At 56.7% G+C, this 27,648-nt stretch overlaps 9 protein-coding genes across 9 annotated transcripts; 6 read left to right on the forward strand and 3 right to left on the reverse strand.

The window, feature by feature from the left end:
* Positions 1-770: 770 nt before the first annotated feature.
* Positions 771-2,392, reverse strand: P884DRAFT_189827 (TLC domain-containing protein; the record flags this gene model as incomplete). Its single annotated transcript, XM_069437471.1, has 3 exons — positions 771-1,205; positions 1,314-2,045; positions 2,201-2,392. The coding sequence occupies 3 exons, from the start codon at positions 2,390-2,392 to the stop codon at positions 771-773; spliced, it is 1,359 nt and encodes a 452-aa protein (XP_069301740.1).
* Positions 2,393-4,272: 1,880 nt separating this feature from the next.
* On the forward strand, positions 4,273-4,787 carry P884DRAFT_253550 (tRNA-splicing endonuclease subunit Sen15; the record flags this gene model as incomplete). Its single annotated transcript, XM_069440808.1, has 1 exon — positions 4,273-4,787. Exon 1 carries the CDS (start codon positions 4,304-4,306, stop codon positions 4,784-4,786), a length of 483 nt encoding a protein of 160 aa, XP_069301741.1. The 5' UTR covers positions 4,273-4,303.
* Positions 4,788-4,935: 148 nt separating this feature from the next.
* Positions 4,936-6,774, reverse strand: P884DRAFT_190086 (chaperonin 10-like protein; the record flags this gene model as incomplete). Its single annotated transcript, XM_069437489.1, has 8 exons — positions 4,936-5,032; positions 5,105-5,197; positions 5,260-5,288; positions 5,416-5,868; positions 5,965-6,091; positions 6,324-6,470; positions 6,545-6,606; positions 6,700-6,774. 8 exons carry the CDS (start codon positions 6,772-6,774, stop codon positions 4,936-4,938), a joined length of 1,083 nt encoding a protein of 360 aa, XP_069301742.1.
* A 3,970-nt stretch (positions 6,775-10,744) lies between these two features.
* Positions 10,745-11,841, forward strand: P884DRAFT_304899 (uncharacterized protein; the record flags this gene model as incomplete). Its single annotated transcript, XM_069445082.1, has 2 exons — positions 10,745-10,979; positions 11,491-11,841. Coding segments are annotated over 2 exons (586 nt in total), but the record flags the coding sequence as incomplete, so codon positions are not given.
* P884DRAFT_6968 (uncharacterized protein) lies at positions 11,702-13,977 on the forward strand. Its single transcript, XM_069446026.1, has 2 exons — positions 11,702-13,613; positions 13,674-13,977. The coding sequence occupies exons 1-2, from the start codon at positions 12,061-12,063 to the stop codon at positions 13,789-13,791; spliced, it is 1,671 nt and encodes a 556-aa protein (XP_069301744.1). The 5' UTR covers positions 11,702-12,060; the 3' UTR covers positions 13,792-13,977.
* A 598-nt stretch (positions 13,978-14,575) lies between these two features.
* On the reverse strand, positions 14,576-17,953 carry P884DRAFT_326248 (uncharacterized protein). Its single transcript, XM_069445470.1, has 5 exons — positions 17,845-17,953; positions 17,413-17,765; positions 17,123-17,351; positions 16,753-17,066; positions 14,576-16,685 (listed from the first exon to the last, which is right to left on the reverse strand). The coding sequence occupies exons 1-5, from the start codon at positions 17,860-17,862 to the stop codon at positions 14,891-14,893; spliced, it is 2,709 nt and encodes a 902-aa protein (XP_069301745.1). The 5' UTR covers positions 17,863-17,953; the 3' UTR covers positions 14,576-14,890.
* A 2,571-nt stretch (positions 17,954-20,524) lies between these two features.
* Positions 20,525-21,713, forward strand: P884DRAFT_295861 (mitochondrial carrier domain-containing protein; the record flags this gene model as incomplete). The annotated part of the gene is made up of 4 exons (XM_069444364.1): positions 20,525-20,628; positions 20,691-21,241; positions 21,304-21,541; positions 21,593-21,713. 4 exons carry the CDS (start codon positions 20,525-20,527, stop codon positions 21,711-21,713), a joined length of 1,014 nt encoding a protein of 337 aa, XP_069301746.1.
* A 466-nt stretch (positions 21,714-22,179) lies between these two features.
* Positions 22,180-22,757, forward strand: P884DRAFT_326250 (60S ribosomal protein eL29; the record flags this gene model as incomplete). Its single annotated transcript, XM_069445471.1, has 4 exons — positions 22,180-22,186; positions 22,246-22,297; positions 22,367-22,469; positions 22,533-22,757. The coding sequence occupies 4 exons, from the start codon at positions 22,180-22,182 to the stop codon at positions 22,566-22,568; spliced, it is 198 nt and encodes a 65-aa protein (XP_069301747.1). The 3' UTR covers positions 22,569-22,757.
* A 2,464-nt stretch (positions 22,758-25,221) lies between these two features.
* P884DRAFT_253566 (uncharacterized protein) lies at positions 25,222-27,409 on the forward strand. The gene is made up of 3 exons (XM_069440809.1): positions 25,222-25,599; positions 25,659-26,942; positions 27,008-27,409. The coding sequence occupies exons 1-3, from the start codon at positions 25,311-25,313 to the stop codon at positions 27,034-27,036; spliced, it is 1,602 nt and encodes a 533-aa protein (XP_069301748.1). The 5' UTR covers positions 25,222-25,310; the 3' UTR covers positions 27,037-27,409.
* Positions 27,410-27,648: the final 239 nt, after the last annotated feature.

The raw sequence follows: 27,648 nt of genomic DNA on the forward strand, positions 1-27,648 counted from the left end.
AGAGACAGATGGGGCTGGAATGCTCGAATTTACACCCCTTCCTCCTTGGGACTGTTTGTTGGGTGTGTGCCCCGAAAAAGGTGGCTCTGCAAAGTTGGCACGCCGTGAGGTGGTGTGTCCTCACCAACGAAGAAGGACTTGCGACCCGGGTTCAGGGATTCGTTTCCCTAACTGGCTTCGCACGGAGCCAAACCTCTCTCCCCTTCTCCTCCCCCTATCTCGTCCTCGTCATGTTTTGTCGTAAACCACTCTCCTCCCCTTCTATGCCCGACCGAAATATAATAAGCGAATGTGTCGTTCCTCATCCCGTTCCCCGATGTCATCGTCCCCCCCTTTTTTGTTTCCTTTTCCAATTTTTTTTTCATTCTTTTGTTTTCTTTTCATCGTGCCCGTGGATAAAGCCCCTCCAGGAGGGGATCCCCTTTCCCCAAACAAGTTAAACAACAGCAACGACGCCTCGACACCTGTCCATGACATGCTGTTACCTCTGCGTTGATGTGTATAAAACGAGAGACGTATTCCACACCGACCCATCTTATTCGCTCTTGCTCCCACTTCCCCACTTCCCCCCCTCTCTCCCGCACCTGCTCCTCCCCTCCCTCAGCCTCAAGTCAAACATCGCCCCGCTCCCACCGTGGGCGATCCTCCGAGGCCAAGGGCACGAGGAACCTGTAACGGGAACACGGGTTGTGGGGAGAAAGAGAATGAAAAAAAAAGAGAGAGAGCAACACCCCGCCGCCAATTATAATCTCTCATTACTTATTATTGTTTTACTTGCGCTTCTTTGCCGCCCCGTTCGCGGTCGGAGCGGCGGCGGAACTCTTGGCATCGCCGTTCGCCGAGCCGTTCGTAGCGAGGGGGGCGGGGGCCTCGTCGACCTCGGACTCCTCGGCGTCGCTGCGGTCGTCCTTGGCGATGTTGTGCACGATGAAGCGGTAGGCGATGCGGAAGATGAAGAAGAGCCAGAACAGGTTGAGGGCCTGCAGGGCGCTGAGCAGGGCCAGGGTGATGACGAAGGAGATGGTGCACTTGTACTGCTGGGTCTCCCAGTTGAGCTCGTAGGGGCCGACCGTCTTGAACTCGGTGAAGAGGCTGAAGAGGATGCGCAGGTTGAGGTAGTGGCGCAGGTAGATCCACACGCACATGAACATGAAGTAGTAGGGGCCCGTGAGCCAGTGGTCGAGGTAGTTTAGGGTTTTGGAGGTCTGGAGAGGGAGAGAGAGAGAGAGGGAGGGAGTCAGTGGGATACGACGATGTGATCAATGGGCAAATCAAGAAGGGAAGAAGAGGGTTGGGGTGGAGTGGCCACGTACGGCAAGGAAGAAGTCAGAGATGTCGTGGGTGATGTACACGGCCAGGCCCATGTAGGTGAAGTGGAAGCGGTAGCTCAGGCCGATGAGGACGAGGCTGACGATGTGGTGGCCGACGAGTTCCTTGAAGTCCTTGCGCGGCTTCTCCATGCCGAGCAGCAGCACGATGGCCTGCTGGGCCCAGTAGGCGGCCTGGAAGAGGTAGTAGAACTTGAAGATGGCGTCGTGGGTCTTGTGGGGAAAGTTCTCGTACATGCCGCGGGTGTCGAAGTACCACACGGGGGTGCGGCTCATGACGTACATGCCCGTGGGACCCAAGAGGCCGAAGTAGAGAGCGGTGTACATCTGCTCCATGAAGCGGGCCTGCTTGCCGCGCGACTTCAGCCCGGCCCAGCGGGCCATGGGCCGCAGGATCTCCTGCATGATGAACTCGCGGGTGAAGGACAGGACGACGGTGTAGAAGGAGACCAGGGCGATGTCCCAGGGGCCCTTTCCATACTGAGGGGGCTCGTCCGGGCTCGAGGTGGGCAGCTTGTACGAGAGGAAGATGAAGTGGTGGATCGGGTTCGCCTCGGTCGGGTTGATGGCGTAGAGGAAGAGGAAGACGAGCAGGATGACCAGCGGCAGCACCCAGGTGTGCTTGACCGCGATGCTCTTTGCGCGGCGCAGGGCGGAGCGAGCTTTCCGGCGCTTCGAGAAGCGTTTCGTACTTGTCGCGGGAATTGCTGCGGATTCCTGTTGTTGTTAGCGGCGTGTCTCGGTACCCTTCACCCCTTCCTTCCCCTCTCCCCCCCCCCCCCCCCCCTTTTTTTTTTCTTTTTTTTTCTCACTGTCCCCTTTTTTCCCTCTTCTTCCCTTTCCCTCTTCCCCCGGCGGAGGTGTGTGTGTACCTTTGCAGGACCACTGAGCTGGGCAATGCCGGTCGCTATCGAGGGCGCGCCCGTGTCTCCGACGCGTAACTCGCTCCCAAGAATGCTGGACTTTCTGCGGCGACGGGGTGCGCTATTGTCGGTAGCCGTGGATTGGAACTGGCGATTGGCTGCCGCGCTGAGCGGCGGAAAGGGCTCGGAGCCGCCCGCCATGACTGTCTTTCCGCTTTCGTTTTCGATTATACTCTATCCCTCTGTTTACTCGGCCTTTCAGGGCGACCGTGTGGCCGGCGATGACGAGAATCCGCCGGTTGTGCAGAGAACCGCGTGAGCGCGAAACCCGGATCCCGGGGGAAGGAAAGGTGACGATGGCGGTGGTCCGAGACTGCGGGTCGCAATTGAGACCAAGTCTCTGTCTCGTTTCCGATCGCCAAAGTGCGCGGGCAAATAAGAATCCCACCGCTAAGGCGTACGAAGTACTTCAAGGGGTTGAAGAGAAAATTAAAAAGATATCAGCCGGTTGTGGCTCCCGTGAGCGGTGGCGCATGGGGAATCGAATTCAAAAACCTCGGCGCGCCGCGGACGTCTTCAGTGATCCCGTCTCTGCATTTTGTTGGACCCTTGGGGTTTGCAGCCAAGGCGTGCTAATGGGATTCTGGGTTAGTTAGTTGGATTGCTAACGCTAAAATTGCGATCCGAAAAAGCTGCTGGGCCCACTCGAGCCCCTGACTACACAGTACACTACTACCCAGTAACTTAGCGTGCCATTTCCGGGAGCATAACCTTACAAGATAATCCGTACTTGTACTGTGTGGCAACTGCGGAGTCGACGCCGAACAGGCAGCTCTACGGAGTAGTTATCCGTAATAACTAGGGTTAAACGACGGGACATTCACCGTAAGTTCACACCACGTTTCTACCAGTATACGCGTATGCGTATGCGTATGCGGAATACGCAGTGCGTGCAATGGCGTACCCGTTGTAGACTTGGTTCATGTCGCCATGAAATATTCTGAAGATACAATCATGTGGCACACCTTTCCGCCCTCAAGAATCTAACCATAGGTACCAGGAGGATAGACTGCACCTCAAATCCGCGCAGCGGCGTGAGACTTCTATAGCCAGGTCGGCGGGGGCGACTTGTGTCTCCTTCGATATATACCGCGCCCGGAGCTGCGAATCCCGCTTGGAGACCGCATTATCGGTCACAAGGGGCACTCGGTTGTCCGTGCTACCAACCTGTCAACGAAAGCATGGAGGTTCTGGCAGAAAGTGTGGGTTGCCACCAGTGCCCAAGTAAACACCGGCCTAGTTTGCACACGCAGTTCAGTCCGCGAGAACTCTCCACTTTGGCGGGGACGAGTTCAGTGTCGACTTTCGAAAAGTCAAGAGCACAAGATGTCGTCCCGGCCGGGCCGTTCACTGACAATCCGCATAGAGAATCAGCAAGGCGTGGGCAACCAACCGACTTGCATCAGAGAGCTCGGCTAACCGAGCCCGATTCCTGCTGCCTGACTCCCTCTTAATACTATTCCATTCCCGTGAATCACTGCAATCGGTCTGACAAAAACGAAGAAGGGACCTGGACCTGGACCAGCTCAACGCAGGGAAGCGAACGCGGTTACTACATGGGTCACGGCCGTTTATCCATGTTACGATGATAAGCTTGCTGTGTACAGGTATGCACTACATCTCGTTTCGTCGAAGGAGAGAAAGTGTGTGGAAGTTGGAAGGACGAGGAAAGTAAGAATGGGGAAGATGATACAGGTCGACCAATGGAAGTAGCAATTGGTTGTAAGCACTGTGAGTTGTGTGTGTAACCCATTAAACCCACTAGTTAGTTACTGTATCCGTATTTCACAACGGTCACAGATTTAGGAGCCAGAAATGGCAGGAAACTTTGGGGACAAGACACGAACTAACCTGTAATGTACGTATGTATGTACATGTACAGTACGGATCCGTAGTTAGTTACATAGATACGTCGATTGAGATCCGGTTTACGAAATACAGTACGGAGTAAACTACGGCCCATAAAATTCAGAAACAAGCAAGCTCGACCCTCAATCAGATCCCTCAACCAACGAAGACGAGAAAAAGGAACAGGGAAAACAAGGAGCGGACATGGCCTCTACCGACCACCTCGAAGCGCTCACCAAGGTGGTGCTCAACAACCTGAGGTACCAGCACGACTGGGCTCAGGTCCAGCCGCACACGCAGCCCAACCTCCCGCGGCCGCTCCTCTACGGACTGCCGCCGAAGCGCCTGTACGTGCACCCGGACGAGCAGATCGACATCATCAAGGCCGAGAAGGAGCGGGGAGAGCGCATCCCGCAGGAGCCCGAGGTCGAGTGGGTTCTGCCCCTGCACCTGTCCGAGAAGTGGTCGCCCGCCCAGTTCGCCGCCCTGTTTGACGCCATCGACGCCCTGCCCCCCGGTGCGGCGGACCTGGCGCTGCCGTCCGGCGAGCCCGGCAGGGAGGAGCAGTGGCGGCTTTGGAGGGGTCCCAAGCGTGGAAAGCGCATCTTGCTGGCGACCGTCCAGGATGACTCGACCGTCACGTACTATTGGATCTTCGATGGCCTTGTGAAGCCGAGGCAGAACTGAGCTGCCTTGTTACCTCTCAGTCAGCCCCAACGGCGACCGAGAGGATCGATGCTATCTACCTCATGGCACATACATCCTTTTTTTGGCCGCGACCGCGGCCTTGCTGAGCGTCCGCCTTCCTCAATCGAAAAAGGTACTACCCAATTCTCTCACGGCTTGAAGATGACCTTTTGCACCTTCATCTGGTCGAACAAATCGTACCCTTCCGCGGCCTTCGAAAGCGGCATAATCTTGTCAAACATGAAGCTGCTATGGTCAGCGTGGGGACTTTTTTTTTTTTTCCCTCATGTCTCGGGGGAATCAAAGCAGCCGGCTTACCTGAACTTGTCCTGGTTCTTCACCAACACCGGCAGCGCCTCGGGGAAGATGGACCGAACGGGACAGCGGCCCATCTGCAGCCTCAGGTTCTTGCTGTTGCCGGTCAGTACAAGCAGCAACCTGGAAGAAGGGGGAGGGTGGGGGACGACACTTACCTGTACGCCTCATCACCGCTCCAGGGAATCTATTATCAACCACCAAATCAGTATCAAAAGGAACCAAACCCCCTACCCTCTCTCTCCCGGCGGAACCGCAACGGGTGCTGGGACAGAGAGAAAAAAAGGAAAAAGAAATAAATGAAATTAACCCACCTCGGCGTTATGCACACCGATACTGCTGATGACGCCAAATGGCCTCACCAGGTCGAAGGCGGTCCGCAGCGCCGGGCTCAGGCCGACCACCTCGATGACGGCGTCGGCGCCCCTCCCGTCGGTGGCCTCCCGCACGGTCCGCAGCACGGCCTCGACGCCGCCCTCGCCGAGGAAGTTGAGCGGCTCCGCGCCGAGCGCGCGGGCGCGCTCCAGCCGGGACGGCACGCTGTCGACGGCGAACAGCCGCCGGGGCCCGCGCTCGAGCGCCGACACGATGGCGCACAGCCCGACCGGCCCGCAGCCCACCACCACCACGACCGCCTCGCCCGCCGGCTGCCCCTGCTCCCGCAGCAGGCCGAAGGCGTTCTTGGCGCCGAAGAAGCCCGTCGGGAAGATGTCGGCCATGAGGACCAGCGCGCGGCGCCGGCCGTCCTCCTCGTTCCCGTCCTCGTCCTCGTCCTCGTCCTTGTCGTCGCCGTCGTTGTCGTCGTCGCCGCCGCCGCCGCCCTTACCCTTTGGTGCGGCCGCCAACTCGGCGGGCGCCTTGACGACGGTGCCGTCGGCGTGCGGGACGCGCACGTACTCGGCCTGGCCACCGTCGAGGGCCTCGCAGCCGAAGAGGAGGCTGTTGGTGCAGCGCGAAGAAGCGCCGTGGGTGCAGTAAAAGCAATCCATGCTGTCTTATTGTTATTTTTCTTTCCTTTTTCAAGCATTGTTCTTTCTTTCTTGGTGCGCGCGAGGGAAGCTACAGGGGCGGCGGTAAGGGGAGGTTGTGCTTTACGACGGTAAGCGGTGCTTGCTCAGGGCAACAAAATAAAAGGGCCCTTCTCTCTTCTGTGTTGTACATACACGCGTGTATGTATGCATGTATGTGCGTATGTGTATCCATCCCGTATGCGTGTGCTTACCAGGATACGGTGAAGGGCGCGACGACTGTGTCGCCGAGTGAGACGGATTTGACCTGATCGCCCGCTTGGACCACGGTGCCCACGAACTCGTGGCCCATGATGAAACCCGTTGGGGACGGCTGGTGGCCCCGGTAGACGTGCAGTTCCCTGAAAACGGTGTCAGATGTCATGTTTGCTCAGCATACATCTCCCATTTCCCAAACGACAGGGGGTCAACACACGAGCCGCATAGTGCCGTGTACTGGACCTTGACGATGACGTCCTTGGGATCCTGCACTGCGGTCTCGAGTTAGCCTCGGGTTCGTGGCCGCGGATTGGCGCAGTATGTGGAGGAAGAAGAGGAAGAAGAAGAAGGGGGTGACCTGCGTTTTGGGACGGGTCGGTCCTCAACCGCAATCTTCCTAGGGCCGTGGAACACCACGGCCTTCATGGTGGCCGGGAGGTCAGTCATCTTTGGGCCGGTGTATCCGTGGGAGTTCCTGATGAGAAACGCCGGACAGAACCGATTTCGGTTGGACACGGGAGATGCGGATGCCGGTGACGACAATAAAAAGGAACCGGTAAATAAGTGATCTGTGGCGTGGCAGTCCCTTCCTGCGCACAACGATTCCGAGAGTTCTCTCAATAGTTAGGGCTGTGCGAAAGGTCGTATCACGATAGTTAACGGCTGGTTAAGAGCTCGATGATTTTACAATCCTGTAGGGGGTATCTCATTCACCCCGCCTTTCTTGCCATGACTACTTGCTCCATCCTGCTGCGGGGACACGGGCAGCGACCGGTCGACCGAGGCAAGAGGCAGCAAAACCACGCTGCACCTACGATAGGCCTCGGCATGTCGAGAATTCTAGAGCTGCAGATCTCGGAATCATCTCCGTTCCTGTGCCGAGAACGGGAACCTGGTTTTTTTCAAGAACAAAGTTGTCTATTGTGTCTTTCTGGGGGGCGGTGCTGCCGTCCATGCGGTTGTGGAATTTGGAAGAGTGGAGGTAAAGAACGAGTGGGGAGCGATAAGAACAGGCGTAACCTATTGTCGACCGCCGAGTTATTGCACATACTCATACAGCACATGCCTGAGCCGGAGGGTTAACTCGGGCAATGACGGCAGCTACCTCAATAATGACCGTGGCAGGACCGACTCTAGAACGGCCAGCGATGGTTTTAAAAGGCAAACATGGAGCTTCAACAAAACCGAGAAAAACAAAGGGAACGAAGGATTAATCTGGCTTTGCGGCGGATTGGAACGAACCGTTAAGAGACCAGGATGACATGGCACATCCACATCTGCTGCGTACATCCTGCGTGGCTCTTTTGAGTTTTCTGCGGTTGCCTCGGAGTTGAGACCGACGCGAAAGCTTGGTCCGAGGAAGGGTCTCGGCTTTGCTCACCTCGGCCATATTTGCCCAAGCGAGGGAAGTACGAGAACACATGATGGCCTTCTAAGCGAGACGATCATGGGATGAGGGATGAACGGCAAGAAGTAGCGGCGGGTAGGATCAACCCAAGTTTTGGAAGGCTCGACCGAGACGAACGTGATATATGGAAGGTAGGTAAGCCTCTCTCGGAGGGAAAAAAAACAAGAGGCAAAAAAAAAAAAAGGAACGGCATATAGAAGAATGTCGCTGGGAACCGATCAAATAGGGGTTGGTAAAGGCAAAGGCTATGCTTACCAGAGAACAAGACAGGAGGCAATAACCTTCTCGGCCCACGGCCCACACCATGAGTGCTTAATCCATAGCGCTCTGGGTCGGGTACCAGGGCTAACAGTCCGAGGGCTCGGAAGAGGGCTTGTTTCGTGATAGTGAGATGTAATGGTTTCGGTTAGTGAGACAAGCGGATGAGAGCTGTAGACTTAGTTATACTGTACGGAGTACCCGACCTTGACTCGCGGCGAAGTTGTTTTGACAGACCTGACCGAGATATCATGAGCGAATGCGCATTTTGGGGCAAAGCCGCCTTCGGTTATCATGGTCGGCGTCTTGAGGGACAAGCCTCGCTTCAGTCGTGGACTCAAGTTGGTGCCGCTTGCTACCACGAGAGTCGGGTTGAGCGAGTCTCATCGAACGGTACTACTGGCGCTGGCTCACTGTGGCCCAAGCACGGGGCTGGGCTCCCTAGCGGGATGTGAAACCCTCTCACCGCTGCGCCTGTCTCTCCCGAAGCCGGACACGTCTGCTTGTGCTAGGTGTCTGAATGGCGCTCAAAAAAGCCAAATCTGGCATGAGGCGCAGAACAGGCGAGCAATGGGCTCGGTTAGATCTGGATTGCCGCAACGTTGATGCGGGGCCCCTCCTCGAGATGACGAGCACAATGTTGCTCTCGTCGTCAGACATGTTTCGCCGGTAGCATCGGAGCGGTACTATGCTTCCCCAACAAGTTGGTGGCACTGGAACTCGAGGTCCCTTGAGGCTCGCCCCGAGAGTGGCACAGGCACAGATAGCAGTGACACGACTTCGCGTCTGGCGGCTGACGGACTCGACATCAGGAGTGGCTAAACTCGAAATTGCAGTTCAACCAGGGCCACCGGGCGAATAAAATGAGGATAGCAGCTGACAGGCCTCTATGCCCTTTTTTTCGGTGGAATTCTTAGGGAGGGAGCCGTCGATGCAAGTTGGGCGAATCTCACCGCCGCATCCGGTTTAACCATTTTGATGCCCTGTGATATCGAGAACCAATCTTTTGGCAGCCTCACCATCCTCAGCAATGGCCATGTCATTGCCGGACCACGCTGAGCCAGCCCCCACCCCTCTGGGCCCCTCTCCCTTAACGACGGAACAAGGCAGGTAGTGATGCAGCTGTTCAGGCTCTGATCCCCCCCCCCCCCGGGCAAAAAAAAAAACGGGAGCAGATAATGTTGCGATTCGAACCAAATGACGAGATGCTAAGAGAAAACCGTGTTAAAGCCTTGTGAGGCGTTGTTTTCGCGAAGAGGTTTTCTGGTTTGACCGAGTTGGACTCCAATGCTTACTCTGCAGCGTCCGATTCCGCTCTGCAGAATGCTACGTGCCGTCCCTGCAGGCGGCAGGGCGGGTCACTGACGTAACGTCGGTGTGGTCTGCGTGGGACAATGACACGCTAATGTATAACCCCATTTCGTCTGTCCTTGGCGTTTGCGGCAAGGAAAAGCGGCTCAAAGGTGATCGGGGACCTTTTTTTCCTTGCGTTTCGTTTTGTGCGAAACTCTCGCTTGGTGTCGCTTGGCGAGCCCGGTATCAAAAAAGACTGGATAAGGGAGGGAGGAGAAGAGAGAGAACGGGGTGGGGGTGACCCGGGGGAAATTAGTTAGCTATGCGAGGTTACTTGGCTCCGAACGGCGCGATCCCGCCATGGCCGACACTGCGGACTGACCCGAGACGACGCGCTATCGACCGATGAGGCTGAGGCGCCGCTTGGCTTCAATGAGCACTGACGAGAGTAAACCCTCGCTCGCACCAGAACACTCCCACCATAAAGCCGGTCGATTGGCTTTGGCCGAGGCTTGGTCTGGACTCGTGTCCTGCATGAAACTCTCGCGCCCCGGAGAGAAAAGGCCGATTGCGATTTCCGGGTGATCAATGTTACTCGCCGATGGTCCACTAAAAATGGTTGGCATTTCGGGGTCTGAGTAATCTGTAACTGCCCGGCCTCCATGCGGCTGGCTGGTGTGTTCCTGGGATTCCCCGGCAGTTTCCTGTTGAATGCGGGGCGTTCCAGCTCTGCCGCGACCCAGAAGGAACACGGATCCGTAGATTGTCGCCAAACAACTCGCAGATTCCTCCAAAGCTGTGCGGATCGAGAACGGCGGCGGTACCCCGTACTCCGTGCTTCGTCCGGAGGGGCGAGACGAGTAATATTTACCGTGCAGTGCCCCATGCCTCTCCCCCACCTTGGAGCCATCCATTCTCCTCTCTTTTAGCCCGAACACACAGAGCACGAGAGGGAGCCCCGGTACGGTGTGCTGGGCGCTGCCGAGGGTGAAGTTTGAACCCGTCTTATTCTAAAGAGGGTTTGGGGCTGGGAAACCGTGACGGTTCATACGTTCCCAACAAAAAGTGGTCTCGATGCGGTTAGAGAGCAATCGTATAATGATGCAAGAGTCGGCGAACGGAGAGAGACCCGATGTTCTCCAACAGCAAAAAAGAAGAGAAGAGAAGAAAAAGAAAAAGTCTCGTGCGCTGCAGGAGTTTGGCTGTCTCGGTTTCACCCATCAATGCTAGGCACCTTCCAAACCGGCTACTTACCTGACCTGCCCTTTACGCTCAGCTTCCCACAGTATTGAGGGCGTAGCCATGCCGAGGAGGCCGGACATTGCAGGCGACAGCAGCCAGCAAGTGATTGATTGGTGAAGGCGACTAAGAGCCGAAGAATAGGATGCAGTGGATACCTAACTCCCGACAGAGGCTCCTCGTGGAAAGGTGAGGCACTCCTTCCAGCGCCTGAAGTGAGCGTGCGATTCGGCCATTTTCGACGAAGGGGTGTCTGCACAGAACACAGAATGGGCGACCGAGAACTGGCCTTGCATCGTAGTTAGTGGAGCAAACAGCGGGTCTCGCATCCGCGATGGACACCCAACAGGGGTGCCCCGCAATTTCAGTGCCTCAACATTGCATCCCGTCGGCGATGGATACCTTCAGATCCTCCCCTCCCCTTCCTTCACTTCCACAGCGTGCCCCCGACTGTGTCGCATTGTCGCATCCGACTGCAGCTGGAAACACAAATCCGAAAGATACCAGAATCCCTGCAGACTGCGCATCCCCAAAAAAAAGAAAGAAAGAAAAGGGAAAAGGGAGAGTCGCTGTTCCTCAACATCGTACAAGCGTTGGGCTCAAAAACGCTGCGGCCTGCATTGAGTCTCCGAGAAGTCGGGTATGTGCATACATCCGTACGTAGCCTAGCTCGGAGCCCAAGCTGCTGCTGTCATTGCGGCTCAAACGAGCCTCACCCCGGGCCACCTCAGCTGCAGCACAACTTCGATGAGCCGCAGCTTTTTTCCAACGATTGACGCGATTTAGCCAAACTCGCATTCTCGAACAACATCCCATTTCGTCGTGTCCATCGTGCCAGCTGGCAAGGTGCTCGGGGTTAACGACGCTCGCTACCCAGCTCGTTCAGTTATTCGGGCGCGACTTTTTTTTTTTTTCTTTTATTGTTTTAACCTTCTTTTTGAGCCTCTCTTGCCGAACAACCCCAGCCGTTACGGCGCCTTTGAGCCGCATTCTTGCGACGGCAACCCAGCCACACCCCCCTCCCCTCACCGTTCCCGACGAGTCTGCAGATTACCATCCCCCGCTCAATCAACCGGTCACGGGATCGCCTTCCGTTCCTCTCATCCCTAGCACAGCGCAACGCAACCTGGAACCTGTTCTGAGCGACCCGCCGCCGTGTTGCGCCGCGCTGGCTCCGTCGGTCTTGTCCTCGGCCGCTGCTCTGCAGCCCTTCTCTGCAGCCCTTCTCTGCAGCCCCTTGCCCGCCCCTTCTCCCATCCCAGCCACGCTGTGCTTGGGAGCTGCTGCTGCGCCCGGACAGCCTCGCTCCGCCCCGCTGACAAACTGGGTCGACGGATCTTTCCGCAGAGAGAGAAAGGTCGATCCCACCGCGATCCTGGGGAGCGCTGCTCCTAAAGGAAAGCCGAGCTCGTTGAAGGCCCGTTTGGGATTGCGGACTCTGTTGCTTCCCCGACTTGCGGCCCGGACTCGGCCGCCGATGGCGAGCTGATGCGCGATTGCTCTATGAGCCATAGCGCCGAGTATTCCTCGAAGCAATGAGTACGGCTGCTGCTGCTGCTGCTGCTGCTGCTGCTCCCTCCCTCCCGGCTGCTGACGTGTACGAGTCCGATGACGGTTTACTCACCAACAGCCCGCCTCTGGAGCCGATCCGTCCGAAGTTGCAACCATCGCCGAGCCCGGCTCCCAGTCTACCTTCTTCCTCCTCCTCCTCCTCCTCCTCCTCCAGCTCTGCTAGTCCCGGCAAAAAAAGGCCCAGACGCCGGAGAGGACCGAAGCCGAGCCAGGCCGATTCCATTCTGCTTGGCACTCTCGACAACTTCCGGCACGAGACTGCGGTTTACAACGTCAGTTGGGCCTCTGAGACCGAAGACGCAGAGGACGCAAAGGACGCAAAGGACGCAACGGACCCAGGTCTTCGCAAAAAGTCCATGTCACGCCGTGACGTCTCTCCCAGAGAGCAGCGCGCCCATGTAAAACGTGATCGTGACCAGCCGGGCAGGGAAGGCGTGAGCGAGGCTGCGAACCCACGCTCCCCACCCAAGGAGGACGTGGGCGCGTTTGATTTGAAGTCTTTGGAGTCTTTGGCAGCCGGTGCCCTGGCCGCGGTTACGGAACCTCAGCTCTGGCCCAACCCGGGGCCGACGCCGCCCACCACCGAGAATGACGTTGTCGGCGAGAAGACGTACCCAGCATCTACACCCGGCATGGCGGTGTACCCTAGACGGGACGCCTCCCGGCAATATGAGCGGAATGGCCCACAGCCGATACCTTCTCCATACAGCCCTCAGAGCGTATACTCGCCACGAGATTCAGGGGCCACCCCGTTGTCGTCCAAGATGGACCCGAGGTCGCCGACTAGCAGCATACACTCTAGCAGTCATAACGAGGGCCTGCCGCCCATCCAACTCAACTCGCCGAGGTGCGATGGCAACGGACAGACGCTGCCCTCGATCAGGTCCCAGCTTGGAGACGTGCCCCGGCTCGCCGGCGGCCATGCCGCAGGAAGTGGGATGGGAGCTCCGCATCACGGGTTTCCGGGCTCTCCACCGGCTACCATGCAGCCACGCCTTCCGTCCATACAGTCTCAGCTCTCATCGCCTCCCACGCGGCCCGGCGATCCCTATCTCGACCCCCATTCGCCGAGTCGTCCGCCTGCCCCTCCAGCTTCGAGCTCGTACTACTACCCGCAAGCAAACGGCTTACAACGCCCCCGCAATTATGCCAACACTTCTCCAGAAGCAGCAGACTCGCACCAGTCCGGTGCTCCGCCGACGACATCGGCTCTCGACCGGATGAGCATAGACAACATGGCGATTCAAACGGTTGGAAGTTATGTTTGCAAGGTTCCCGGCTGCACCGCCCAGCCCTTCCAAACGCAGTATCTGCTCAACTCCCACGCAAACGTGCACTCATCGGCCAGACCGCACTATTGTCCCGTCCCAGGATGCCCTCGCGGCGAGGGCGGAAAAGGTTTCAAGCGCAAAAACGAGATGATCCGGCACGGCCTTGTGCATGAGTCCCCGGGCTATGTCTGCCCCTTCTGCCCAGATCGAGACCATAAGTATCCCAGGCCCGACAATCTCCAGAGGTAAGATTTTGCGCATTCTCTCTCGCTGCATCTAGGTCATTAAACTAAAAATTACCGCAGGCACGTCCGGGTTCACCATGTGGATAAGGATAAGGACGATCCTCTGCTCCGCGATGTCCTTGCACAGCGACCAAACGGACCAAGTCGTGGACGTAGGAGAAGAGGGGCCCCAAGTTGACGCTCAGGCTCCATTCTCAAATCCCTTCCTTCACTTTGCTCCCTCTGACAACTTCTATTCTTTATCCATATCTCCGTGGCAGCGATTTCAGCCGACGCTCTGTCAACATGCCTTCTTGCCGGCGGTATGGATATCAACAAAGGGCGGCTTCAGAGCCAGGCACGGAGCGCAGTTGCTGTTGTCCGATTACCTCGACGCCACACGCTGCTGCCACTCTGTTTGCCATCATTCTTTTTTCTGGCGATTCTATTCCTTTTTCTTCTTCTTCGGTACTATGGCGTTCGTTGGTGGACTGGGAGAAGGCCCGAAGTCCTCCACGGTCGCATACGTCTCTCCAGCTTGGGATTTTTTTTCCTTGTTTTTTTGTCGTTGTTATTGTTGCCTGTTATTATGGACTGGCTTGTGTGGGAAGATACCGGGGTCTGGGGCGTCTACGGCGTTGTGGTTCACCATCGCGCCATATACCACATTTTTTACTGTTCCACTGCCATTTGCGCAGAACGAGAAAGGGTCAAAACTGGATGGAGAATTTTCTTTGTTTGAGGGGGGAAGAAGGGATTTGGCAGTCGACGATACCATTTGTTTTTTATTTTTTATTTTTATTTGCTTTTTCTTTTTCTCTTGAACGAGCCTTATGGCGGCCCAAACAACAAAAAAGGGCGAGGAAAAGAAATGGAGGTACAGGAACGCAATACGCCAACATTTGCTGCAGTGATTTTAGACCCAGGACAGTGGCAATATGGCGGAGAGCCTCAAAGGCAGAAGAGCGATCATGAAATTAGATGCATCAGATTCAACTTACCATTGCCCTATGTTCGAAAGTGAAATGACCTCCTTAGGTGCGCCTGGCAGGCACTCCAGGTAACTGCTGCATACTCCGAGTGATGATAGGGTAACGCCTTTTCTTGCGTTTGATGCAGGTACTCAACGGAATGTCGCTAGAAAACCGCAACCCCTCAACATCCCCAGCCGAGACTATCCCACCCACGAAAGGTAGCGTGCCAGGACGAGCCATCAGGGCCAAAACGACAACTTTCTCATCTCACCCTTTTCCGATGCCCGACCTCCTCACACAGTTCGCCCAAAGCCCAGTCGATCATCAACAATCCTCGTCCGCGACCTCCCACCCACCGACCCGAACCGCCGCGTCGCTGAACACCTCCACCTCGACTCCGCCGCCCGCGTCGCCCCCAATCTGCTCCAGCACCACCCACAGGCCCCCGCCGGCCCGGACCGCTTCCGCATCAACATCCACCTCCCCCGTCCGCAACCCCATCCCGGCATCGGCGAACTCCCCCTCCCTCGAGACGGCCAGCACGCTCCGGCGCGGCCCGGCGCGGCCCACCTCCAATGACACGCGCACTGCGCCGCCGCCCCGGACGGGCCCGGACGAGGTCGATCTCGAAGATGGGGTCGAGGAGGACGAGGACGAGTACGAGGTAGGGGCCGGAGTCGGAGTCGGGGTCGGCGTGGAAGTCGCGACGGCGCTCAGCCGCGTCAGCCGCGTCACCTCCACCGGCGCGCGGAGACGGGACGACGCCCGGCCCCGGCGCGGCGCGGGCACGACAGGCGGGAGCGGGGTGCGCAAGCGGCCGGCGACGGCGGCCGCGGGGACCGGGATGATGCTGCCTGCCTTGGCCCCAGCCCCGGCCCCGGCTCGGGCCTCGTTGAGGGGGATGGAGGTGGAGATGCGCAGCGTGTAGGGAGCCAGTTGGCCCGGCTCGTAGGTGCTCAGCACGACGGTGTAGGTGCCGGCGTCGAGGCGCGGGTGCGAGGCGCACGCGTGGCCGAGTTGGTACTCGGCGCTGGCGGCCTGGATGTCGCGGCCCGAAAGGGTCGTGATCCGCTGGGGTACCGGGGTGGCCGTCGTGGACGGGGAGGTGTAGAGGACGGCGATGTGGACGGGCAGGTCGCGGGCGGAGGTGCTGAGCACGAGGGTCAAGGCGGACGGGGTGGGAAGGGTGAGGGAGTACTGCGGGTTGGTGAAGTACGTCGGGTGGGAGGCGCTGCCGCCGGCGCTGCGGCGCGTCCAGGCGCCGGTGAGAGAGGTGTTATAGGGGAGAGGGTGGGACGCGGGAGCGATGCTCAAAGGGTCGGCGGAGAAGAAGGAGACGGTGAAGGAGTAGGACGGGAGGGGAAGCTCGGTCTGGGTGATGACCAGGGTCTGGGGGGTGCCCGGGGTCGGGTTGTAGCGGAGAAGGGTGTTGGGGCTGTCGACGTAGGGGGTCTGGTGGAGGCGGCGGCTGGGGTCGGGCAGGGGGACGCGGGTGCCTGGAGGTGAAGTCGCGTAGAGTGCGAGGGCCATGAAGCCGAGCTGCTTGGAGACGGTCGCTAGTGAGTCGTCGCCACGGTCCCTTTCTGCCTTGCGTTGGCGCAAGATCTCGAGCTCGCCGTCCTGCCAGTGGCGGCTGAGCAAGACCCAGACGGGACTGCCAGAGGGAGAGAGGACGCTGAACTGCGGGTTGTGGGTGAAGACGAGCTCCTCTGTTTTGTCGCACATGTCCCACTTGAAGTGGTGGTCCTGACGGTGTGCAAACATGGCGGGGTTCCAATTTACGTAGAGCGAGTCGAAGTGCTGCAGCACGTCCTCAAAGGCCATCCAGAACTGATTGGACGCATCGCCGGTAGTCGACCCGACGGTGTGCGTCTTGAGCGTTGCTGAAGACCCGACGCCTGTCCAGACTAGGCTGTCAACCCAGGGGTTCTTGATGAGCAGCAGGCGGGAGTTTCCCTCCTTCTTCAGGTCCATGACTGCATAATCATGTTCCCTAACCAGGCCCAGCGCCTGTTCCTCTTCCGGCAGCATGTTGCCCGTCCCTAGGGTGAGAATAGCGTTGCCCTCGTCGTAGGCCCTCTCGATCCTGTTCCAAACCTCGTCGAGCTCGATCTCATCACTGGCGCCGAAGATTGGTTAGCCCGGTGTGCGGCCTTCTCAGGATGGGTTGGGTGTGGCTTGCGCACCTCTGAAGAAAGATCTGTTCGGGAACCCACCCCGTCAGAGCATGTAGGTCGGTAGCGGAGTTACTGCCAGGGAAGTCATAGCCGCCCCGTATCTTCAGGTATGCTTTCTCGACCAGAGCCGGCCATATCAACCTGGGGTTTCGCCGGTCGACCACATACAGAGTGCGGTTGGTTTTGGAGGCGGGCAGACGGTCGTCGATGACGACGTGGCGCCAAGTGCCGTTGAAGTACATGCGGAATACATACTTTCCGTTCTTGGATAGAGCGGGCCGTAGTTTGTCGTGATCGAAGGGATACATGAGCGAGCCCAGCAGCTGTTTTGGCACATGTTAGCCATGGCTCGGGGGAGAGGCGTAGGACACAACCTCACCGAGTCTTTGGTGGGCCCAAGATGGCGAGCAGCGGCACACAGACCGGCCACAACGGAGCAGTCGGTGGCCAGGTCCTGGGCCAGGTCCGTTTCTGCCTTGGCGGACATGAGCTGCTCCAGGTCTGCACCGACACCTCCACCATCCTGGGACTCCATCAGTTCAGCAGGGCGCCTCCATCCGGCAAAGATGGCCAGCTGCTCGGCGGAGAGGGTGAAGGGCGAGGGGTCGCTTAGGATTGTTGTGTCGTCAGCATTGGAGCATACGGGTCAGTCGCCGTCGTCCTACGCACGTGAAAACGGGAGTGTCGCGATCCGAAAAGACATCGGGGCCAGGGGCACTCTCCCATGGCGGAAACACATTCCCATGCAGCCGCGAAGCTCTCAGAAGGATCGTCTTCTCCGCTGTGGTGAGCGGTCGGGTGGACTCCGGGACAGGTGCTCTGGAGGTGTCACCGGCGGCTTGTTGAGTGTTCGCCTTCAGCCGCTCCCCAAGGGCAATCAACTCGGCGCACTTCCTCCTGAAACGCTTGCGGTCGGCCGGATATGAGGCCTTGCCGGCGGCCTGCATATACAGCTCGGCAGCGGCGATGGCGTGCTTCAGGGCCTCCTGCCCGTGAGCTGTCGCCAGACGGCGCTCATGTTCCTGGTGTGGCACAGTCAGTCAGCCGCCCATTTCCTGGCCATGGACTCCGAGTTGTTGCCGTGGCTGAGGACATCCTCACCAGCGCTTGGGCCTCCATTGGCGTTCCGGCTGGGAATTGTCACGCGCCCGCATTGGGCGCTTTTCGAGATTATTTTTTTTTTTTTTTTTTTTTTTTTTTTTTTTTTTTTTTTTTTTTTTTTGGCGAGTTACGCTCCGGGAGAAAGTAAAGCACTAGATGTATATGTATTCGTACTGTCCTCCATGTACCTGTCAGTACAGATCAAGACCGAGACGTAATTTTTGAGAACCGTGAAACTCCAGTTGCCTGCTCGTCGGTACGCGCGCCTGTCCCGGTTGATACTCTTGGACTCAGCCGCATGTTACTGCGTGGCATGAGCAACGCAGGGCGTCGTGTGCAGTGTATGTACAAGGTAGGTACGGTCGTTGGTGGGGAGCTGTGTTGCTGACTGAATGGACGAGAGCTGGTAACGGGCATCACGTGGGCTGATACGGTATTCCTATGTAACGCTTGTCTGTACTCCGTACTGTACAACCAATCTGGTGCTGATATGGTGTATGAATGAGATGTATTCCGTACCTACCTGGTATGTAGGGCATGAAACTGTGTAGCATATCGCGCATTTGACCATGTGTGGTAATCTGACGATTGCTTCCACTCGAGGTCGAGTTGACCTTTCCAAGTTTAAAGATGCCGTGACAGGAGCAGTAAGTCGACGCAGACAGAGCTCAAAGTGGGAAAGCCAGAGGAAGGGCGGTTCAAGATAGCCAGTAATTCCCTGGAGGACCGTCCCGCCACTCTGACTGAACGAGCCTGTCGATTTGAGACAATGGGGACGTTGTCTCGGGCTGGGAGTCCCCCATGAATCGAGTCAGTCTTCCGTCAAACATCCAGAGACCGTTTCGGTGGTAGGTTGGAGGAATGTCCGGGGAGTGGAGGCTGTGCAGAAAGAGGTACCTACTAACTATGGAGTAGTATGGAGCTTACACAACGAGCGGAGAGCGGAGCCGCACCCCAGTTGCTCTTTCCCGCACATGTGAAGGTCATCTCCAGAAACCAATCGAAGGCCACCAAAGTGTTGATGAAAGTTGCAAGCTCTTTTCCACACATTACCTTTCAATCTTTTGGGGCCTGCCGCGAGAGAGAAATTCAGTCGAAGAAAAGATGTCCTTCCTCTAGTCGCTTGGTAAGAAACGCAGGCTGTGGGCTGTGAGAGCGAGGTTGGCGTTCACGCAAGGGCGGGCTGGTTCGCGGCGCTTGCCACTGCCGATGTCTGTATGCATGTATGTACTGTACGTCTTCTGCAGGGCACTATAGGCGGGCAGGTACTGTACCGTATGTCCTGTACATTCGCGCGGGATGCGTCGGGGCCTACACCTCCTCCAGGATAACAAATCCTAGCGCGGTACACGCCCCGCTTTTCTGCAACCTTTTTGCAAGCCACTTACATAATTGTCACACTAGGTAACTCTACTAGTATTTTTATATGGAAAGTACTTCTGAGCAGAATTCCCACCCCAGTAGCCAAAATAGTAGAGACTTTGCGCATATGCCCTCCACCCATAAAGACACGTTTCTATACAATACAGCCAGTTTAATATAGTCAAATTTAATCGCATTCAAGCCAGTATTCGAGCCAGTATTCGAGCCAGTATTCGTCAGCACTAGGAATCGAGGTCCTTCAATGGCCGGCTCGAAGCCCAGATTTGAGCCCTATTGAGAATGTATGGCACTGGATGAAGGATTGGCTCGAACGGCACTATAACCTCCAGTCTCTAAGCCTTGCGCAGCTTTGACTAGCTGTTCAGGAGGCGTGGGATGCGGTGCCCCCTGAGTTTCTTCAACAGTTGGCCCACTCAATGCCCCGACGGCTAGCGAAGGTCACGAAAACGAAGGACGGGAAACTGGGTATTGATACTTCTATACTATAGAGAATTGTATAGGCTTAGCTGTACCTTGACTTCTTGGCTGTTTCACTTTTTTTAGTTAGTTGTGGGGCATGTACCGCGCTAGGATTTGTTATCCTGGAGGAGGTGTATACCGTACCGCCTACTGAAAAACCCGGAAAGGCGGGGAATATCCAGATTCCAGATCTTCGAAATACGCGAAACGCCGAAGCCAGCAGCAGCCCGAAGCATGGAAAACTACCCCAAAGTACTTGCGCCAGTTCGCATGTCGGCTCGGTCATTGCACGTCTTTCAACATTTTGAGGGACAGAAAAGTCACCGACATCACAATCGTTTTGATATGGTAGGGGAGCTGCTGAAGCTACGGAGTACCAGTGACGTGACCGCCATATCCGCTGAGACCCCCTCGGTACCCCCTGGCCCGTGAGCGGGGGGCCCTGCACCGCACCCGAAGCCTGGACCGAGGTTGACGGCTACACAGTCCCGATATCACGGGCGCATGAGACCGGGTCAAATACAAGGGACGGCTTCTCTTGGTGGGCGTTGCCTTCCAAGTCCCCATTTCTTTTGCTGTTATTTTTTTTATTGTTCTTTGTCCGGGGCCGGGTTTTACCTTACAAGAGCTCGATCTGCAGTGTTCGTTGCTCGCTGCGGCTTGCCGGGGAAACTGCCGTCGCCAGTGGAGGGGCGTTTTGCAGAGCCGAGACCGATTCGTCGCCAAGCGGGACTCTGAACTTCGCACAATCCGTCCAGATCGCCGTGACAACCGCCGAGGCCACGACCTTGCGCGAGGAGCGCCCGCAAGTCCCATACGAGGACCAGAGGATATTGCAATGGCCGTGCAGTCAAAACCTGCCCCCATTGGGCCCTGGGGCAAAGCAACGGCCGGCGCCGCAGGCGCAGTCCTCGCCAATGCGCTTGTGTACCCTCTCGATCTGTAAGTCGATCGTGACTTAGTCGCCACCGGCGCTGGCACTGGCTAACGGGATCGCGGTCTAGCGTAAAGACGAAACTTCAGGTTCAAGTAAAACCTACCAACGCCGAGGGGACCGACTCAAAATCCGCCGAGACGCACTACAAGGGCACGTGGGATGCCATTTCCAAGATCGCATCCGCCGAGGGCGTGGCGGGTTTGTACGCCGGCATGGGCGGCTCGTTGATTGGTGTTGCCTCGACGAATTTCGCCTACTTTTACTGGTACTCGGTCGTCCGCACTCTCTACTTCAAGTACGCCAAAGCGACAGGCCAGCCGTCTACCGTCGTCGAACTGTCCCTCGGCGCCGTCGCCGGCGCGCTTGCGCAGCTCTTCACGATCCCTGTTGCCGTGATCACGACGCGGCAACAAACGCAGAGCAAGGAAGAGAGGAAGGGCATCATCGACACGGCGCGCGAGGTGATTGAGGGAGAGGACGGCATCTCGGGGCTCTGGAGGGGGTTAAAGGCGAGCCTGGTCTTGGTGGTCAACCCCTCCATCACCTACGGCGCGTATGAGAGGTTAAAGGATGTTCTGTTCCCGGGCAAGAAGAACCTCTCTCCTTGGGAGGCTTTCGGTAAGCCAGGCCATTGCTGTGGATGCTTGCAGCATTCAGGAAGTATTGACAGGCTTGTCTAGCTCTTGGGGCCATGTCCAAGGCGCTCGCCACCATCGTCACGCAGCCCCTGATCGTGGCCAAGGTCGGCCTGCAATCGAAGCCGCCACCGGCGCGGCAGGGGAAGCCGTTCAAGAGTTTCGTCGAGGTTATGCGGTTCATCATCGCGAACGAGGGTCCCCTGAGCCTTTTCAAGGGCATCGGGCCACAGATTCTCAAGGGCCTGTTGGTTCAGGGTATTCTCATGATGACCAAGGAGCGGTATGTGGCGCGGACCCGTGTGTTTGGCCAACTGTACTGACATTGTGACAGTGTCGAACTCATGTTTATCCTCTTCGTTCGTTATCTCCAAGTCATGCGGTCGCGCAGACCTGGAAAGGCCGGCGATCTCGCGGCTGCCGCCAAGCTCGTCGCTCCCGTCACGGTCAAATAATCGCTAGGTTGTTTCATTGTGGTGCCTCGCTGCAAAGTCTGAAATGCTGTCACTGTACAAGAAGCACGGCTGGGGCCTGTGGAGCGGTTGTCGGGAAGGGTTTCTGCTTTGTACATGGATACCTGCATATAGATTATTCATTTTCTTTCTGGAATAATGAGGATTTTGCATGATTGAATGAAGAGTCGAGTCCTAATTATTTATGGTTGATATGTTGATGGAGTGGTTAGTGTACGGATTACTGTGCAAGGAACAACCCTTCGCGCCATTACACACTACTTACGCACGAACTGTCACGTATTACACAGTAAGCCACAACCCGAGCCCCACCCTAGCCACACCCACCAGATTAGGGCAGCCAAATTTCTCCCACTTTTGTGCGCAAGTGACTTCCTTCGGTTGTTGAACCTTGCACCCCAGCTTCTTCAGACTCAGTCATCGTCAGTCGGAGCCCAAATCCATCACAATGGCCAGTACGTCGCCTTTCATATTCCTTGAAAGGCTGAATTATTCACATACTGACAATTTGCAGAGTCCAAGAACTCGTCTCAGCACAACCAGTCGCGCAAGGCGCACCGGAACGGGTACGCAACACGAGCCACCGATACGGCACCGCAACGAGAACCTGGATGCTAACAGCGAGATCGCAACAGCATCAAGAAGCCCAAGACCCAGAGGTACCCATCCCTCAAGGGTACCGATCCCAAGTTCCGGAGAAACCACAGGCATGCGCTCCACGGCACCGCTAAGGCTATCGTACGACCCGACCGCCCGTTACACCTGCAATGCAAGAAGCGACCTGACTAACACATTTTATAGAAGGAGTTCAAGGAGGGCAAGAGGGAGACCTGCTAAATTTCGTTCTTGTTTGCTGGCGGCGCACGCGACACGGTTGGAGAGGACACATCTTCGGGCATGACCTTGACGAAGAAGGGATTCTAGGCGGCGACGATATTTTTTCTCTGCCCCGCCGATTACTGGGACGGCTGTTCGAGGTGTTATTTAGGGCGTCATTTCGATCAACTCAAACGGAATGCATACGGCCTCCGCGCAGAGAAGCGGATCCGCCGGGGTGTGCTACCCTCTCCCCGATTGCGGGCACAGTTCGATTGGGTCCGGACCGGCCGAAGCAAGATTGTCAAGGTTTGTGATGCTGATTGTGTGTCGAGCGACTGAGGGCGACAAGCCCATCATCCTTCCTTTGCGTTGCACTTTTCAATCGTTTCTGAGTGCTTTCTCTCTTTGGGGCGTCATGACAGCGAAAATAAACGGCATTAGTGTGTACAGCTCTGAGCTTCTTCCCATGCTCATTCTGCTGAAGGATTATATCGTGCCAAGATGGACCTGCCTCACTATTACCAAACACCCCTGATCTTCATCCGAAAGACTCGGGTGCATGAAAGCGCGGCTACATCCACCCTTTATACATTTTCATCGGCTTCGGCGCCGGTGCCTTCTCTAAAGAGCCAGAAGCTTGCTCAACTCAACCTTGGACAACCATGGCCATAAATGGTACACTTTACTTTACCCTTGCTAAACAAAAAAGGGTGAAATCTACATGTTTCCATCGAATAGTGGACGATGAGGAAGCCTATGATTGAGGGTATGTCTACCATTCGTGACGAGAACAACGAATAGGAAGGAATGTTTTGTGTCAGTGTGAACATTTATAAGCCAGTCAAGCCGGCCGCTTCTTCGAGTTTCATCGAGGCAACGTTGCTCAGTTGCCCTTTATCAGATGAACGTAAGCGAGCAGCTATACTCCGTGCCTTGCTGTCATTCTAATTAGCGCCTCGAGATGAAATCATAAGACCTGCTCGTTGTCATGACCGTCGGCATGTTTTACATGCCATCTGTTTGATATCCTGGCTACCGGCAGCAAAGTCGCTCAAGAAAAAACCCTGTCTCTCCGCCGCTAATTCTGACAGCACCGGCGTTTTGCCCTGGTCCCCGGGGCGACTCGGAGCGGCTCAGGAGGGTCACCAAGGCGGAGATTCGCGAGCACAGATAACGTTAGGCTTGGAAACGAACAGTAGGGTAAGCGACGGGCAGTTGTCTATCTCTCACTCAACCAAGACCCATGTTTTTCGCAAAGAAAATTACCCGATGGAGCATTGTCCCGGGTTTCCATCGTAAATTTGCCTGACTCCTATCTTCAAATCCCAATGCTGTGCCTCAGGTACAGAACTTCACTTGAAGCGGGGCTGGCCCGTTCTGGAAGAGACAATGCGAAACGTTTCCCTGTGGACCCGAATCCCTTGAGCTCGCGCTTGCAGTGGTGCGAACGTTAGTTAACGCTAAAAGAAGCGGTTGGTCAGCCTCAGGCCCTCAGCTGGATCAGATGGACCAGGACCCGCTTTCCAGCGAGGCCGCACGAATCTTCTGTTCTCTCCGATCGCTGCCTTCCTTGCAGCCCTGCCAGGACCTGGTTCTCTCCGAGTCCGTCTCGTCACGCAGCTCCTCCATCTGCCTCTCCTTTTCGGCCTGCTGCCACATCACGAACCCGTCAACTTCTGCTGGTTCAGGCCGGAACTAGCAGTTCCCCTCCTCCTATTCCTTTCGGCACGGATCTTGTGAATATTCGGGAGCTTTCTTAATGGGTATGTCCGACTTTTTGTATTTTCCCCTTCCCCTGATTGCCTGATCATTCTCGTCGTCCTCTCGTCTCCTCGGGCGGATTTTGCGAAGAAGCGGGTTGGATTCGACTCGAGGCGGGCACCGCTTCCAGCTCCGACCTCTTTTGTCTGTCCATCTTTACCTGACCTACGGCATTTTTTTGCGCATTAAACGGCGGCGAGCATTGCGCTCTTGCAGCTGCCGGCCCATCAAGAACTTGCCCCAGCCTTGCACCTTCACCCCAAGATGTGCCCTCGACTCACCGCATCCCGGCACCGGTTTTGCTAACCTCATCCTTCGCTTTCAACAGACCCTCGTCCCCTCCCGTAACCTTTTTTCTCGCGAGATTTCGATCCTCCTTTGAGGCCAGCGGGTTACTGCAGGAGTTTTCGAAAGTCTACGCGCCTATTCGTATCCACTTCCGCATCGGCTTCGAAAGTCCCCTTCAACAGCGAATCTAATACCCACCGCATAATTTGCCTTTTGATCACGCCTGCGAGATTCTGCTCTGGTACGTACTCTACGCGCAGGCGGGCCCGTGGCATGAATTCCGGTCCTGCTAAATGGCGAAACTTCTCGCAGTCAGAGTTAGCTAATGCTGAATAGCCGCGAGCCCTGTTTCAGCTTTTTCTGGCACTCGGCACCGACCAATATTCAGAACCCACGCTTTGATTCTTTCAGCACCCTCGTTTATCAACCTGTTAGCTTGAGCCAGCCGACCCTTTGACGTCCAACCTCGGTCGCACGACGATTATGCTCAATATGTCCAACATCATGAGCAACCGCAACAGCACCCCCGAGGCTAGCAGCGTCTCATCGCTTCGGCCTCCCTCGTCGCGGGCAGTCGGCGCCAACAATCACGCCCTTCGTGCGTCTGCGGACATGGCCGCCCTTGGTGGACAGGCCGCCGCTGGCCGGATCCGACCTTCCTCCGATTTCTACGGCCAGGTGCAGTCAGGCCAGGGCCAGGGCAATTCTGACATGGATGCTCAGGATAAGCTTGCCCAGCAGTGGATCGCCGACATTGATCAGTATGAGACTACTCTGGAGGAGATGGCAGCCGCTACCCTTGACCAGGATTTCAAGGATGAGCTTAGCGCCATTGAGCAGTGGTTCCGCGTCCTGAGCGAGGCCGAGCGCACCGCTGCGCTTTATGCGCTGCTGCAGCAGACCACGCAAGTGCAAATTCGCTTCTTCATCCAGGTACTGCAGCAGATGGGCAAGAATCACCCGATGTCGGGTGTGCTCTCGCCCGCCAACTTCGACAAAGGTGCGTTTTCTTTCAACACCATGTCTCATGTACGTGGTTCTGACAGCGTTCTGATGCAGATCCTATGTCCAACCGCCTAAGTGATGCGATGAACAAGCTTAGTGTTGACTCGGCTCGCAACTCTATGGCCCGCCCGAGCACTGGTGCGAATGTGAAGCGCCAGTCTGGCCTGGATTCGTCGACTATCAATGCCATGTTCCCCGACGCGGCCGCAGCCATCGCGACTGAGAAAGCCAAGTTTGCCCAGCAGACTGGCAATCCGCCCACCTCAACCAGAAATAGCCTGGTGGATAACCGGAACTCCCTGGTAGCGCCAACGATCTCGGCACCCCAGGACGACTCCAACGGACAGAATCCAGCGTCGCCTTGGGGCCCCAACGACCCCAACCGCCCCAAGTCGTCTTCGGGTCAGGCTCCCATGGGACAGTTTGTGCAGCCTCCGCCATCCACGGGTGCTCTCAGGTCTCCTCGTCCCCAGATTTCGAGCAACACCAACATCCAGTCAACTACATTGACTACTGGAGAGCAGCAACTTGCCGACCTCCCTCTCTTGTCCCCGTATGGCGCGAGTGGCAACTGGGCTTCAATGGTCAACACGCCAATGGTTGCCAATTTCAGCCAGTCGCAGAGCAACAACAATGCTGACATGGTGGCCAATGCCACGGCCATGAAACTGGCGGCCCTCTCGACGGTCAACAATCGGTTCGCGCTGGACGATGTGCGTAAGTACCGGCGCGCTCGCTCCAACGATGCAGCGGGCCAGTCGCAGAATCCCCTCTCGCCGGGTGCTCCACCCATCCCCGGCGCGATCATGGTCAGCGAGCACGGTGTGGGTCGGGAGCAGATGGTGAGTCTCCAGCAGCCGCAGAACTTGAGCTTTGCGGCGCATCGATCGCGTCCCAACTCGCCGGGCATTGCGGTGCAGAACTACGGCCCGGCGCTGGCCTTCACTTCTCCACAGAACAACGGCTTCCTCAGTGCCTATGATGGAGCATCTTCGCTTATGAACAATGGACTGGCTCCAATGAACCTGGGTGCGTTCCCAATGGGGCTGGGCGGCCATCATGAGGGATACCATTCCGATCACTCAGAGATGGTACGTGGCCGTTCTCCGCGCGGTCGGAGAGGCACGTCCAAGCCGCCCGAGGACCCCACGGATCCAACCCTGCTGCAGGACATCCCGAGCTGGCTGCGGAGCCTGCGCCTGCACAAGTACACGGAAAATCTCAAGGACATGAAGTGGACGGAACTCATTGAGTTGGATGACAAGCAGTTGGAGGAGCGTGGCGTCAACGCGCTGGGTGCTAGACGCAAGATGCTCAAGGTCTTCGAGCAGGTCAAGGGTGGGTGTTCCATCAACAACTACTTGCGAGAGTGGCGGTGACAGAAGGCTAACCCAGTCTCACAGAGGCCAGGAAGGAGGGTAAGCTGGGCTAGGAGCCCTCTTCCCTTTTCGAGACGGCGACGAGAACACAGGAAAGCGTTCTGGGGCATTAAATTGCTATACCGATGGAGTGGACTGAGCGACTTCCAGTCTTTCAAGAAGCATACTTGCCTAACATTCTTGCTTTAAGCCCGCGTGTATGCTCGGGAGTTAAGGTCGGGCACTTGTTGAGGTGGTTCGTGGTCCCTTTGGCGAGCGACATGGGCATTCCCTCCTGGGCTTTGGTTGCGATCTGGAAGCCGGACAATCGCGTCGCCGGTTGCGCATGTAAAAAAAGAGGGAATCTAGGTATTCACGATTCTGGGAGGGGAGCTGAATAGCGTAGTAATGGCGTCTCTACCCGACGGGTGATAATCTACGAATTTTGTTCTGCTGCTTTAGTCTTTCCGCATCTATACTGCAAAGGCCTTAAAGTGGCCGTAACGAGGCATCTCCAAGATCTTTCCTGCTCACGCGGACCCTCTGAAGGTAAGGCACGAACGGGATGTAACGAAGTAACTAATAGTAAAGACCTACTGAGAACAGGCAGCGCTATCCGCACTGTACAAACTGCTTCTATCCTTCGACAACTTACGTCCTCGACAGAGTATGCGCACGTACCGCAA

The sequence above is a fragment of the Thermothelomyces heterothallicus genome (assembly GCF_042370625.1).
Source record: "Thermothelomyces heterothallicus CBS 202.75 unplaced genomic scaffold P884_scaffold_1, whole genome shotgun sequence".
In the NCBI taxonomy this organism is placed as follows: Eukaryota; Fungi; Ascomycota; class Sordariomycetes; order Sordariales; family Chaetomiaceae; genus Thermothelomyces; species Thermothelomyces heterothallicus.